The sequence below is a fragment of the Sphaeramia orbicularis genome, chromosome 4, assembly GCF_902148855.1.
Source record: "Sphaeramia orbicularis chromosome 4, fSphaOr1.1, whole genome shotgun sequence".
NCBI lineage: Eukaryota > Metazoa > Chordata > Actinopteri > Kurtiformes > Apogonidae > Sphaeramia > Sphaeramia orbicularis.
In genome coordinates, this window is record NC_043960.1 from 34182686 (window position 1) to 34199080 (window position 16395).

The 16395-nt window shown below is 37.0% G+C and overlaps 1 protein-coding gene across 1 annotated transcript; it reads right to left on the reverse strand.

The window, feature by feature from the left end:
- Positions 1-9963, reverse strand: LOC115417568 (glomulin-like). Its single transcript, XM_030131590.1, has 18 exons — positions 9733-9963; positions 8171-8296; positions 6916-7023; positions 6731-6839; positions 5919-6168; positions 4923-5013; positions 4645-4811; positions 4510-4563; positions 4391-4421; positions 4013-4102; positions 3802-3843; positions 3628-3701; positions 3371-3455; positions 2521-2630; positions 711-774; positions 480-615; positions 295-389; positions 1-201 (listed from the first exon to the last, which is right to left on the reverse strand). The coding sequence occupies exons 1-18, from the start codon at positions 9772-9774 to the stop codon at positions 106-108; spliced, it is 1770 nt and encodes a 589-aa protein (XP_029987450.1). The 5' UTR covers positions 9775-9963; the 3' UTR covers positions 1-105.
- Positions 9964-16395: the final 6432 nt, after the last annotated feature.

The window sequence follows — 16395 nt, forward strand, 5'->3', positions numbered from 1 at the left end:
ACATGTTATGTTTTTTTATTGGTCAAGTACATCAAATGAATTAAAGCAGTGTTAAGAAACAATTAACAAACTTTTCTAAATAAAATTTCTAGTAGTGTCAGTGGCCTAGTTTAGGATCTTCAGGTTTTCCTCTGTGATCTCTTCAATGCGAACAATAAGACTCTCCATCAGGTCAAATGTCACCAAAGCACTCTGCAACACCTGAGACACATGAAAAAGGTCAGACAACAAACCCGTCTGAGGCTGGAGTCAAAACATAGCTGCCAAATCTGTCAGGAATGAGTGTTTGTATACCTGCTGCTGGGCCTCTGGAGACATGTCAGATGCGTTCTCATGTTTCACTGTTATTTTCTGGACCAACCTCGCGGCTCTAGCAGCAGCTCTGGCCTCTACAGCAAAAATAACAAAAGACATTTGTTAATCTCACACTGTTAAATCTCAGTTTCATTTTGTTCTAAAGAATATCAGCTGATTCCTACCTTTAGCTTTTATCTTTTGATCCTCTCTTAGTGCCTTCAGTTCAGCTGAGTAATATCCTCTTGATATGCTGATACACACCCGCAGCATTTTCAGGTATTCATCTTTGATCCTGCAGAGCTCTTCCCACACATCAGCCTTAAATGTAGGAGAGAAGATCATACTGTTATGCTTTCTGTATTAACCTGGCAGACTAGAAGAAAAGGTAAAAATATTGAAAGAAACCCACTTACAATGCTCCTGAGTTCCTTCTCTTTAAGAAGAAGATAGCGTAGAAGATTCAGAGACTCCATGATCCTGGATAAACAGACAGAAAGAGACCTTTTATGTTCAGTACATGAGGAGAATCAGTGCACTTGTGCTCATGAACATGTTTTTTGTTTGGGTTCAGTAATCTGTCTGTCTTATGCGGCAGTGGTTCTCAAACTTTTTTTACACCAAGGACTTTATCATAAAAAAAAAAAAAAAATCACAGATCGTCGTTTCTCTAGCTTTTCACTTCAGTCACTAATCCATTGCCGTATTTTAGAACTGTTCAAGTCACTCTTCATTTCTGATTAGTTAGCTATTCTACTTAATTTCCACCACAATTCACAAGTCTCAAGAGGTCTTTGATGTGACAATAGGCAGCCTAGGTAACCTAATCGTATTGAGACGGTGACGCAAAACGTGGGTTTGCATAGACAAATTCAATAAAAGTCTACTCTTAGGCTTATTTAGGCTACATGTGATTCGCTTTTAATTTATAAAGCAATTACCTGTACTCGTAACTTTGCTTTGGAAGTCAGATGAGGGTTATTTGAGAAACACTGATATAAATTTGACTTTTTTATGACATCCTCTCGGTCCGCGGACCACACTTGGAGTATTACTGTTATACAGGCGTAACTGACCAGTTTGGCCAATAATCAGTGCCACTTGGACATCTCCCCAGTGATCTGTATTGGTTGAAGTTGAGGCCAACAGTGGTCTTTAGGTAATATTAGCTTTCTCTATTGGAAGTACGGACTTTGAGGAAAAAAAATAGGTTGCTCAAAATATAAACATCATTCTCACTTAGGATTTTTACAATCAATTTGAATCCTGAATTAGAATGATTGTGTCAGAAATTAAATCTATGCAAGATAAGCACAAAGCTATAAATGATGTCTATAAACCTACAAGCCTACATGGGGTGATTGTTAAATTTAGTTGGTGAATTAAACATCATCTGCTTACATTTATAATGACATTGGAACCACTGATCCACCTCTTCCAGCCTGATTCAGCTGCATTTGTTTTCCTGTTAAAGATTCGTTTCACTGTTTACAGCTTACAGTGTAGTTTTATTGACAACTGTGACTCAAGGAGCAGAAAATCAAAGACTGATATAACTCCAGGCTGTGATGATCTAACTTATACAAGCTAAGGTCAGGTTCTGCTGCATAAAATGTAAAACATATCATTATATTAGACAGTTGTGGCATAAGGTGAAAACACACATCCTGTCTGTTATGTTTGTTGTTTATTTTCGGAAACAGTTGAGTCCACCGCTGCAGTGAATTATGGGACGGCATTTTATCCTCTCGTTTTGTAAACAATGGCCCAGTGTATTCTAAAGGAGACTCTATAAGAGGCATAGAAGCTCCTTTCCTTTGCATCTGGACAGCTTTTATCATGACTGACACTCTTCTGGGTCATTTCACTCAGTTAGGAACCTTCATAAGCAACAAGGACTATTCAGACGCACCCAGTTTCTGTGCTGGAACAGAAAGTAGAGCAGGAGAATCGCTTCCAGATTGCAAATGAAGGAATCTGACTAGCAATTGATATACACCTGATACAGCTGTCAGTACCATTTCTAACCCTCCTACCTTTACAGCCTGAAAATGCAAGCATAGAGTAGATGCAGGAGTCTCATTTCGATTCAGATCAATTAAATTACAATATGCTGGAAGTCAATTTTGGAATTTTTGCTCAGTGTTACTACAGACCTATCTGTCTACATTTTGAGTGACAAATGAACTGTCTGTCATGAGTAAAGTTCATGTTCGTGTTACTTACTTGTCCATATTGTGAACCAGGTCTGTCTCTGGACCTTGTGGCAAACACAATGCCAGCCCCAACAGTGAGACAAACTCTGCACCCAGGAACCATTTATTGCCATTGTCCGGCTAGAAAACAGTTACCATGCATTAAAATCACAGGATCACTCACTATTTAAGCCTCTGAAACAAACATTAAAGGAATGATATTTTGCTTTTTAAATGGAATTATGCATTGTAAAACTTTTCCCTGTGGTCTACATGAACTGTAAATGCTGTACTTGAGTCTGAATTCTTCATTAATTAAACTCCACAGGTCCATCTTCAACCCTATTTCTGAGTAATGACAGGAGAATGATCGTTTTGAGCGCGGTCCCTTTAAATGCACATGAGCCACTTCACACCCCATCCCCTCCAGGTTGTTGTCCGTACTGCTCTGTCCCGTTCAGCCACTTGTGTTCGTTAATACAACCAACAACTGAACATTTTAGGTAATTGGCTCCAAGTTTGGACATATTTTCAGTATGGACTACAACCGCTGCTTCTGACAAACAGTTGTGGCGTACTCAGAGAAACGTTCATCGGAAGTCTTGATCTTAGATGTGCAAATGTCGTGACGTAACTACTTACAGATGTAACAAATTAAGCAAGAATTAAAGGGGCTGTAGAAATCCATTCGATTTTTGCCAAAATGAATATAAAGATAGCTTTGCAGCACCTGGAGGGTTCAAATTTAAACTTTTGTAACTATTAGGGTCCAAATACATAAATAAATGTACCAAAGACTAATAAAAGTGGGTTTAGCAAAATATGACCCCTTTAAAGCAACATCTTCATTGTGTCTTATAATAATAACATTTTTACCATACCTTCATGGATGATTCCACTTCATTCCTGATGTTCTTTACTATGTAACCTTCTATCCCTGGATGGTTACTGGTTTTTAACATACATCTGAAATCAAATAAGATGAGGTTCAACAGCAGCAAATAGAAAAAAAATGCAGGGAGGAAATTACCTTAGAATTTACATGATTTGGCTCTATACACCAACTTATCCAAGGAAAGTTTACAAAGCTATGCAAGCTTTGCTAACGTTTTCTTCTTCTGTTGAAGGATTCTTTTACCTGAAGAACTTGTGCTTTGCTTCAGCATCTAATTTATTGATGAAGAGCTGGAAAACCTGTAGTCCTTTTTCTCTCTGGGGAATCAGAGACACAAGTAAATCAATAAATAATGCACCTCATAGAAAAACTCACAATATATGCAGCATTTTGTTATCAGTGTCATTTTAGACTTACCAGATGTTTCATTGGACAGTCACTGAGAATGTGTCGTAGGTTCTGTGAATTGGAGAATGTCAGAATTAACTCTCACTGTGTGGTGAATTTGTATGTATACAGTTTGTGACCTTGCAGACAGTGACATTGTGGTGGTTTATGATATAAGGCAGCAAATTTGCATATTGAGCATTTAACATGTACAGTATAATGACCTCTGGTGTCGTTTTACCTGTGGAACACTGTAGAAGCTCCTCAGTTCCAGTAGACTCACTGGAAGGCTGTTGTCCTGAACACCCTCCAAGCTTTTTTCATAAAGTGCCTGAAGGAAAATACAACCAAGACAAATTAATTTTTAGTTTACTTATCCTCAGTTCTAAAAATACAGTTGCCCATAATATTGGAATAGAGTATTTTTTAACTCTTCTCATTAAATTATTGTAAGTATGTGATTTATTCTTGATAAATAAAGTGTATTTGGGACTGAGTATGTGATCATTGTACCAGGTCAAAGGTGATTACAGATGTGTATAAATAAGAATAAAAAGAGGAATGTGTCTGAAAACAAAATGTTTCCATTTTTATGGGCAACAGTGTAGATGACACTTACCAGTCCTTTGCGCAAGTGGGACTCTTTTTTGCTGAAACAAAATAGAATATTAGTGTAAAAAAAAGTCCATTATTTTTAATTAAGTGTAATAATGAATTCATGTCATATTCACAGCGTACCTACTGAGCATTTCATTAATATATTCCATGTTGCACTGAAGAACAAACACAGGGCTGGAAAAGAAGCAAAAGTTATAACATGAATGGTATGTTCTAGACCAGCTCATCACTAGATTCTATAGTTTTTAATTATACCTGAAAACTGCAGGAAAGCTCTCTATGTTGATGAGCTGAACAAAGAGCAGATAAGCCAGGCATGCTCTCGACTCCTTGGACTGACTAATGTCCATCAAGGGACTTTTCTTCAGAGAGTTAAAAAACAGGAGTTCCGAAAAAGGCTCTTGAATTGTAGGTAGTGTGACCTGTCAGGAAAGCAATGCAAACATGACTTTATGTGGACAGTTTGGCAGTGCACGTGGGCAAAAAAACTCACCCACTGTGTGAAAAATTATGAAAAAAAGCCTTTCCCCTACCATTATCTCAGTTGCAAAAAGCCAGAGTGGTGATTTTCTGTCTCCTCTCAGTTCGGCGTCGAGCAAAGGCTCTCTTAAGCTCCTCATACAGCTGCAGACAGATAAGAAACCTTTACCATTTTAACCTCATACTGAAATGGACAACTGGATAAACTAAACTCTTTAAAAGATATTAAATTTGATATGAGAGGTCTTAAGTTATGTTGCCATAAACTTGTTGGCTGCATTGTGTTTAAACCTGTCTGGGAAATGTCCAAACTGCAAAGAAAGTAACATTAATCGACTCAGTTCCTGTTCCAACCTGGCAATTTATGTTGAAATTAGGAACCGATTATCGCTAACTTTGCAGCCCCCGGTGAGAAATCACTTGGAACAGTGGGAATCAAGGCGTTGGAGTTAAAAAGTAAATTTTCCTAAATTCTAGGAGTCACAAATTTTTACCAGTATGGCCATGAAATGGGCATTAAATTCTGTACTAAATAGCCTTAAAAAGGTCTTAAAAAGTCTTGAATTTAACTTGTAGAAACCTGTAGGAACCCTGCTGTTTAAAAATCCTCTCATACAAAAAAAAATGCACTGTTGCAAAACAAAAAAATAAGCCTAATTTTCTGAGCTTATGAAAGTTTGTAGAGATATGTGGTTATTACAAGAGAGCAACACTACATAATGATGATCATATAGAACTTGATGCATTGATTAAATCACGTAAGAGAATAAAAACTAGTTGAAACGAGCTCAACATTAATTATCAGCAGCATTAAAATGTAAGTTACGCATTAATGCAGCTGTAATATTAATCCCACCACATCAAACATAGAATCTCTGACGTGGACTGTTTTATAACACAACTTTGACATCACATCCTTTTTTTTAAGTCATATTGCTGATAAAATTTCTAGGTTTCAAATGCAGCTTTTTCTTATGACATAAGAAAAAAAAAGCATATTTCTTTCATCACTGAGTTAATTTGTTAAACACACAAGCACAGAAACATACAACTTCAGAAGCTCTGCTCTTAGCTCTTCATCTTCAGCGGTGTTGACACAGTTTCCATTTTCCCTCTTCAGACTCTCTGTGAAGGGATTTGTAAACGCAGCCAAAGCAGCACAGCAGCGGCACAGACCGTACTCATCAGCCTCCTCCTGCTGCCTGGTGTAAGGCACAGGCAGACGGGACAGCTGCCTTTGAAGGGCAGACAGAACCAAGCCCACAGAGGCTGCCTTCCCCTCGTCCAGCCGCAGCACAACTAGTCAAAACACAAGTTTGTTGTTTAATACCAGGTATATACAGCAGAGGGCGCCATATACCATCTTCAAGCAGCAGCATTTACTTTATCGCCAGTTCAATATCGACACGTAAGGCCCCCCCCAAAAAAAATTAGCCATATTTTCTACCTTTAAAATGTATTTATCTGGGACAATTAGTGATAATATCCCCTAAACATTCTGCATAAATATGAAAATGACTGTTCTAAATGCAAAAACAATCAGAGGCATAAAATAAGATAAGATATGACTTTATTGAATCCATTGTGGGGAAATTGCAGTGTTTACAGCAGCAAAATACAGAAAACAAAGTGCAGAAGACAGGCAGAGCATTTCAGAGTGACACCAGAAATATATAAGTATCTACTATTTAAATTGGTATTTCTGTACATACATATTATTTACATATTTGTAATATAGTAGCACATGATATTGGTATCGATGTGATCTGGGGGGACTTAACTGTGACCTGTATTGTATACATGCTAAACTACTCTGTTGATCGATGAGAGATTGACAGTGTTGTAATTAGAGTTGTATTACCTGTTTGCAGATGTGGAGTAAGAGTTAGTATGGTTTCAGAAATGGCACCTGGATCAGTGTCATCAACCAGTTCAAGTAAACTGTGCAGAAGCTCCTTTGGATTGCAGATCTAGACAACAAAACCATTATTTAACGTCATGTATCCAATATGTGTCACTATATATTAAGGACTTGTCTGTACCTACCCTGGTCAGATGTGTGACAGCGGTCTGGCAGTGATCACAATTTTTGTTTTTAATTATTTCACATACCAATGGTGACAAGAGAACACATCCCATAGATTTCACAATCCCCTAAGTGTAGAGGAAAACACTCAGTTAAAGCGATAGATGACAAATAAGGACACATGTCTGCTATGTGCTGCTTGGGTCCTTCGTTTTCTATTTGCATGCATGGCTTTATAAACAGATGCAGGCAGTAGCACATGCACTTTCACACTTGCTTTTTTTTAAAAAAAATTTTCACATAGTAAAAAACATACACATAAATACATGTTGGTTAAAATTGTAATGGATAATTACCAAAAACCCTTAAGGGGCTTAACAAGTAGCAACCTCCATTTGCATCCGAGTAGACTAACACTGGGCAATGTGTGATCTAACATCATCAACCAACAAATATGAGGCTTCAGAAACCTTACTCAAGCTGATAATCTCAAGGGTCACATCAACATATACACCAGAATGCATTATCAGATGTTTTTTCTATCACATTGGGGTGACTCTGATAATAACAGTGATTGTCTTACAGTTATCCTTACAGTACACATGGGGTGTAAAACATGTTTTAAAACTACAGAACTCAGTTGTTTTATTCAAATATGGAGATGACTACTTCAACACTAACATCAGAGCACACCTCTGTATAAAGCACCATCACAGCTGTGATAAAATTTTCATTTCCATATCTCTTCTCCAAGCTCCTGCTGAAGCCAGGGATTTTTCATGTGATAATCAATCATTGGAACCCCTTGAGGTTGTTTTAGCCTCCAGTAAGAGATGGCACATGCTTCTAAAAGTGCGCTACACATAAACACATAACTGTGTGAAGCGTGGCGAGATGGGACAACCAAGGGCACTTAGAGGAGTACCGCAATGAAAAAGGTTATCAGTGGAGCGAGAAATCTGACTGAATGTCTGCCTGTTTCCATCCCACACCTCCAGGTCAAGAGGCCAGCAGGCACAGAGCAGTGACTACATGTTAACGTTAAATACATTTGCGCAGCAGCAAAGTGGCTGCTGCTGTTTGTCTCACTCGATGAGACTGTTGCTGCTGAGGACTGAGTGTTGACCAGTGTGTTTTCTAGTCATGTATGGCAGATTAACACTGTCAGTCAGCTGTCACTTCATACCTATGAGATGTGACTGTTTGTAGGCAGTGTTTTACGTCTGCGCTCAGAGAATATCTGTGTGAGACATGTCAGTGAGTGTGCAGACATACCTGGTTTCTCTCATCCTTAAGGAATTTTAGCAGTTGTGCACTGTTGCCCTGAGTGAGGCAGGCACATCCTATATTCTTAAACTGGTGGTAGTCCTCTTCTTTCAGGTCTTCCTCTGGAGTTTTTCTCTAAATGCAGATATCAAACAGGGCTTGTTGTTTACACAGTCCTTGTCGGAGGCTAAATGCTGTTAACTGACCAAAGACTAATACTCATATGGAGCTCCACAACTAGTGTTGGAATCACAATATCAGCATGTATGATTGTATGGACACAAAAAGCTGCAGTTTAATTCCATAAATATGAATGTGAACGCCCATTCTTTGTTTGTGTACAGCCTGCTTAATACGCCTAAGATAAAGAAATAAGCTGTTGTTTGTTTAGCCAATGATGTTTGTGTTTTGTGTATGGTATGGTCACATTTATTGTCATAAGAACAATTTTCCTCAAAAACCAATTAAGTCAACTCATGATACTATTTGTTTATTGTAAATTGCAGTACTGTCCACAGTATTAGCAATATCAAATTGCACAGCTCCAAAGACATAATGATTTATATACCTGAGTGTTAACAGTAATCGACCCACCTCGTTAATTTTGAGGAATATTTACCCTATTTATTGGTAGATTTATTTATACTTTATCTACATTACATTAAAAATTGTCTTGATTTCTTGTACTTAGAGGGTAGATAAATTATTTAAAAGTATTGCATTCCTATATTCAAATTCTGTATATTTAATTATTACTATTATTGTTGTATTGTCATTTTGTGTACTTCACTCACTATATTACTATACTACACTTGTAACATGCCAACATGTAAGACAGAAGCTGGTATTTTTTTTTATTTATTAATTTTAGATCTAATTCAGGAAACACTAACATCAGGAGTAGGACCACACAGTTTTTGACTTATTATTCTCCTTTACTTAAAACATATATGTCTAAATTATCTTGAAAATAGAATACCAATTTCCATAAAATACTTGTTCAAGTAACAGCTGAAGTGAATCAAGTGTTTGTGTGGATGATAATGTGGATTTATATTGATTCATCAATACAAGAGTAAATTCATTATAATATTGCATCTTATGATATTTACTTAAATACGTAATCTTAACCTCTTTAGGCCTGTCTTTACATATTGTCAGTTCAAAGGGTGGTTTACAAGAAATAAAATATCACAGTATAACAGAACAGTTACACATAAATACACAAAATACAGCATGTGATAGTCTGCACTTTAAAAAATACAATGTGATAACCACATATTTGCTTCTTTAAATCCAAAATATTAGAGAAATTCAAACCTTAAAGAAGTAGTCATGTATTTTTATCACTTTTCTTCAGCATGTCTTTTTATTCTGTTCATAGTTTAGAGATATAATATCAGATATACTGAAGACAGTGCCACCGAAGTCCAACTTCTTGTTCACTTCGTTTAATTAATTGCCGGCATCAAAGTAAGCATCCTGTTTCAGAAAGGACAGAGCTGTCCCATCACATGATCATATGTCTCACTTAAAGTGTATTACAGCGATGAAGAATACAGTTGACTTACCCATCTCTTGATTATGTCATTCACCTGATCCTCATTCATCATCAGTCTTTCCTTTGCCCTGACAGACAATCCTATTATATGGCTGTATTTTGAACATGTAACAAAAAAGATATGAACAATGGGCACTGAAGCAACTGCAAATAACCTGTCGTGGAGCCAGTATTTGACCAAATGAGAAGATCTCCTGAACTCTCCAGGGAGAGGGACAAGACTCAGTGTGTGAGGAAAACATAAACCTCTTATCTTCCTTTGTGCTGCGCATGTAATAGGATTAAACCAAAGCACTTCTATGTGGTCACAGAAAATGTGGAACTGTCTAGAAGGATCGAGTCTGTAACACTCTCAGTCTTAAATAGTGAATAGTGCAGACATGGTTATATTTTGTTAAGACACACGTCTACACACTGATATATTTGCAGTATTTCCTACTCTGTAGGTGGGGATATGCCACTTGTGTGATCAAAACAACAGCTCTAATTTTGAATTATCATGCGGTATTGGGACTAAATATATAATTTTGTTTTCCACTTTAACACCTTGAGCTTCTCGATGAGCCCATGTTGAATACAGTAGCGTAAGCCCTTACAATGTTTTTGTTTTATTTTTCTGTTGTTTTTTAACTACAGAATAAGTATACTTATAGTTAGTTTTCCAAACTCTTTATACAAATTTTAGATGAAATTCTTTTTTGAGGGGTATGAAAGTGACACTTTAAAGAACTTTTTGTCAGTTCTTAACAAGGTGTAGGGATCTCATCTTCAAAATGAAGCAAATGCAGAAGTACAGGGTGTCCCAAAAAATTTGACATCATTTCATCGCCTAATAATTTGTTTAAAATTTGTTTGCTCTCTTTGCTCAAAACAGTGTAATAATTTTTATTGTTCTGCTTTCAGGAACAGACATGGTGTTTGCTGCAACAGAAAAGGCGTTCTGTGTATTGAAGTATGCCCAAACTCAGTCAAATGCGAATGCACAATATGAATTTGTTAAAAACTTTCATGAACAAGCGTCAACAGGAAAGCAGATTTGGACGTGGCATAATAAGTTTCAAGAGGAGGGCTGTTTGTGTCAGAAAATAGAATCTGGACGCACACATTGAACATTTGTAATAACTTTGGAACATTATAAAATCACCATCCCCCAGAATTTTTCATTTGAAATTTGTAGAATAAAACATTTTATGTCCAAAATAAATCCTATTAAGTGTCATTTCTCCTGACCATGTAGTCACTCCGATATGGACATCTCAAATGATGTCAATTTTTTGGGACACCCTGTATATTAAAGTTTTAATACCGCTGACGGCCACTAGGGTTGGCTCTAAAAAAAAAAAACCTGGCTCCCATTGATGTACATGAACTTTTCTCCAAATATATTAAGTCTAATAAATGATTAATATTTTTTTCTAGTTCTCATTCCAGTTTTGTTCATTTTATTTGGCCACTCTAATAAATGATCTGCAAGTCTTTCATTAAATTTTCCCTCCAATCGGGTTCATACTGTCAGCTGAAAATATAAAGATTTCCTTTTCTTTTTTGGTAGACAGATTAAAGAAAAGTTGATTTTTACCTTTACATGTTTCGGCTACAACCTGTACAGCCTGTCTTGAGGAAGGCTACAGGTTGTAGCCGAAACATGTAAAGGTGAAAATCAACTTTTTTTTTTTTTTATCTGTCTGACAAAAAAGAAAAGGAAATCTTTAATTTTTCCTCCATTAATCAGATTTCAGGTCAAATAGAAGCTTTAATGTCTGCTGTGTCAGGCTTTTATTGATAGATCTGTCCAACAGCTCACTCAGACTACCAGAGTTTTGGTTTATTTCTTACAACACATTTTTTCCTGACTGACTCTAGTTGTGATTAATAGGTTCCATTAGCAATGCTGTAAATGGATATTGTTACAAAGTGGTTAATGAAATTTACTAGACTTAGACAGCACTTAGCATTAGCTCATATCTGGCCTGTCAGGCTCCTGTGGTTCTGTCTCTTTTGTCCAAATATGGTCTCTTCTGGGTCCAAAAAGTCAACATGACAACAATCAAATCACAAACTACTGGGTTCCAAATGGCTGTTCAGAAATCAATGGGTGATGTCATGGTTTTTCTGTCCAATTCCATACAGTCTATGTTTCTTGTGAATGTAAACACTATCACTGTTGGATTATTATGATGGTAACCTGGATCTAGTGCAGACAAATCACATTTTCATCATAAATATAAACAAGTGGTGCCAGGCACAACAAACCCAGCCCCTTGCACATATTGTAGCTTAATTTGGCATTGATCTAGCTGATGTCATCATGTCTATGCATGTGTCAGTATATCAGATGCCTCTATATATGTACCAAGTTTGAAGTAAACTGAAACAAAACTGATGTTTTTATTGACAAATTTCGCCCATTATAAAGAAATGGGAGGAAAAACAGATTTTAAAAAATTCATAAAAATTTTAACTTTGACCTACTTTTCCCAAAATGTAATCACATCTACTCTGGGTCACTAGCAATCTATAAACCCAATTTGGTTTGAATTCAACTAATCGTTTTGCTGCTAGAGTGTTAACAAATAAAAAAAACAAACTAGAAAAGCACACAGAGAGCGCAGACCTCCGCCAAGGCAGATCAGTGGGCCCCCGTACCCCTCCCCCGCCCCCGATCACCACTAAAATTTAATCATTTGTTCCTTGTGCCAGTATCAACATTTCCTGAAATTTTCATCCAAACCTGTCCATAACTTTTTGAGTTATCTTGCACACAGACAGACAGACAAACAAACAGACAGACAAACCAACGCCGACAAAAATATTACCTCCTTGGCAGTGGTAACAAACCGAGCCAAACACAATACCCCTTGCCTCGCATTCGGGGGGCAGGGTAATAAGTGCAGTCAACACATTGTAAAACAGTCGGTGATGACTAAGAAGCGTGATTTTGTTTCCACACGCTATGCAATCACATTCTACATGAACAATTGTCCATTCAGATGCAGTCACTGGCATTGGCCAATCAGGAGTTAGCTAGCAAGGTTGCTACCTTCAGGTTAAATGGTGTCAATGTGGTGGTGGCTTCCAGGTTAATTTGTTTATTTATAGCAGCTCATATCACCACTGCAACATTTAACATCGTTATTACAGGTATTTCAGACTCTCCTTCATGGATAATGTGATTAAAAACACATTCACCACTGAGAGACTAGTACAATTCTATCGGAGGCTATAGTTTGTGTAGGTGATGGAGTTTATCAGTCAATAGTTTCATTTCAGCGTCATAAGAGTATGTTAGACTGCTCTGTTGTGTTAGCTTTTAGTCTAATGCAAAATCGCCATAAAAATAAAGTCAATTTTCAACGTTGTATAGGTCTGCCGGTACATACTAATGTTACTGTGGAGCAAACAAGTAGGACTTACCTCTTAATAGAAGTTATAAAAGAGATTATGAGGATGAAACCGATGTGTTTTTGAGAACCATTTTCACTCTAAAATAGCTGAAAAAATGGCAGAAGGTCTGGGATGGAAGTTCTCCTCATAATGAGTTCTTGACCTCTGCATGGTAACAGTCAGTTGCACTAACTGGTGGCACCAACTGACAAAAAATGTGGGAAAACTTCATGTCATAAATTGTTTATCATTATAAATTGTACTGTAGATACTTAAATTGTGTTATAAGATGACATCTCATCAACAATTATCAAAAACAAACAAGCATGCTGACTGTTTTAGGGTGCGGTGGCGTGTTGTTAAGTACATATTATGAGCAATATACTAAAACATGGCCGCTGACTAATTAAAAAATGAATCCACCCAGTGGAGTTCAATGTGTCCCAGTCTATTCTGTGTAATTACACCAAATGAGCCTGTTGCACATGGAGGCACAAGGATTAAGAGTGCTTTTCCACGATTGCTTAATAACAACATATTGCTCCTCTGTTTAAACACAAAGGCTTCAAAGGCTTGGATCATCTTTTCCCCTCCAGCGTTTGCGTGCATGTGTAATATAATAGAGGTACAATCAGTGACTTCCTGCTACATCCACACAGCCTCACTAAAGGTGCAGCTCAAGTCCTGATTTTAAATGAATAGGACAACAAGCGTGTTTGAACGGTCGGATTTAGACAACATCTGCTGCTCAGGTTTGCTCTCACTATTGCTGTGTGATGAAAGCCTCAAACAAAAAGCCACAAAACAAATACAGTACACTGACTGCGGCTTTCTCCCTGTTTGTCTCGGATTTTGTCATTCTTAATTGTGGACTGATGAAGGTTTGTTTACACAGTGGTCCTCCGGTTGCATGAAACACACCAAAGATCACTTTTATATCATTGCTTATGTCTTCTTTCACTGCACTGGCTTCAGTTCAGCAGTGCACTATACACACTGAATTAAAAATAAACTATTTTAATTTTACTATGCATAGAATCCTGCCAGTCTGTATGCACTACTGCCACATCAGTGTAATCCTGAGTGCAGGTAGTGAATATAAGGTCAGTTATCATATAATTTCATCACAAAATGTAAGTAAAACTACTAGCTTCTTGACTTTGCTGTATTGATTCAGTACTTAGGATTCAGCTGTCCATGAATCAGCAAATGCAGTAATGGGTTTTCAACTCAGGAGGGCACTGTTTGTCTTACAGGCCATGAAACAAATCCTCAGAATTAACACTTTATAGAACTAACAGTCGGAAACATTTGCTTTGTGGAAATCTATAATGTACTTGTAGGCTCAAAGAAACAATATAACTTTTCTTATATATTATTACATCTGTGTTAGAGAATAAGTAGCTGTTTTTACATATACAGTTGCAGAAAAAATTTTTATTAGACCACCCTTGTTTTGTTCAATTTCTTGTTAATTTTAATGCCTGGTACAACTAAAGTTACATTTGTTTGGACAAATATAATGATAACAACAAAAATAGCTCATAAGAGTTTAATTTCAGAGGCAAGGCAAGGCAGATTTATTTGTAAGGCACAATTCATACACAGGGCAATTCACAGTGCTTTTCAAAAATGGAAAAGAGACAGGTTAAAAACACACAAATGCAATTAAAACATAATCAATAAAACATAAATAATAATCTATTAAAACAAAGTAAAAGAGAAGAGTGCAGATAGAACCCTTTCAGTTGTTATATGCACAGTTGAACAGAGCTGTTTTCAGCCTGGACTTAAACATTGTCACAGTAGAGGCCTGTCTCACGTCATCAGGAAGACTGTTCTGAGACTGAAGACTGAGTTTAGCTGCATAGAACTGAAACGCAGCTTCACCCTGTCTAGTCGTGACTCTGGGCACCAGCAGAAGACCAGTCCCTGAGGTTCTCAGGGTCTGAGATGGTTCATATGGGACCAACATGTCAGAGATGTACTTTGGTGCTAGACCGTGGAGAGACTTATAGACCAGCAGAGCTGTTTTAAAGTCTATTCTCTGAGCCACAGGAAGCCAGTGCAGAGATCTGAGCACAGGACGAATATGGTTGTACTTCCTGGTTCTAGTCAGGACTCTAGCAGTAGCGTTCTGGATGTACTGCAGCTGTCTTACAGCTTGTTTAGAGAGTCCAGTGAGAAGGCCGTTACAGTAATCTAACCTGCTAGAGATACATGCATGGATAAGACTCTCTAAGTCTGGTTTAGACAGTAAATCTTTGATTCTGGCAATGTTTTTGAGATGGTAAAAGGCTGATGATGTAATTGATTTAATGTGGCTGTTATCTAGCCATTTTCCATGGTTTTCTTGATAATAACTAAAATCACTTCAGTTCTCACATCAATAGCTATAGCATTGTACTGCCAAAAACAGTGCTTTTAGGCATTCCATGTTTTCTTCTCTGTCTGTTTTAGTCACATGATACACACAGGAGTTTGTACTTGATTGTATAACCATTGTTTCTGATGACTTTTTGTGGTCTAATAATTTTTTCCACAACTGCATACACAAACACATGCAATAAGATATTAATTAAATGCATTTTTAAAGTTTAAGATAATGGAGGGTTCTAGTAACGTTTACTCATTTAAGTGGCAAATCCAACTATATTTTATTCATTGAAGAATAGAGGCATAGAGAAGCACATCAGTAATAATCATACATTCACTGTACGTAGGTAAATTTATTTCACAGTCCTGCATAAATACTATGTGATATTCATGACTCTGCATCATTATTGCATACTTTTGCATATTGTCTGTGCAGCTAAAATCAAATGCCCTAGTATGAATCCTGAAGCACAGTCCAGATCCAAGTCCACATTATATCCAAAGCTAATAATATTTATTTTGGGGAATATACTTAACTATGCATCTCTTTGAATCCTCACTTCAGGTGATAAACCTTTATGATAGTAATATGTGGGGTGTAAGCATGTGCAGAGTGGTCGGTGATGTTCACAGGAATATCTTAGGTCACAGATATCATATATCCATTTATATTTAATTGCCGGTACCTAAGAACACAATTGTGTGACAAGATGTGTAGAGTACAGACCTCTATAAGATTAAATTTTGTGAAGCCAAAATGTAGTGGGCGATATTATAGTTTATACTGTATTTGTTATTTAATGTTTTTTCTTGATGATATAGCTTAAACACATGTCACTTCCTCAAATACAGCAGAAAGTGGAGTTTAAATGATCATTTTTGTGATCGAAAGAGACAAAGCAAGGCAAGATTG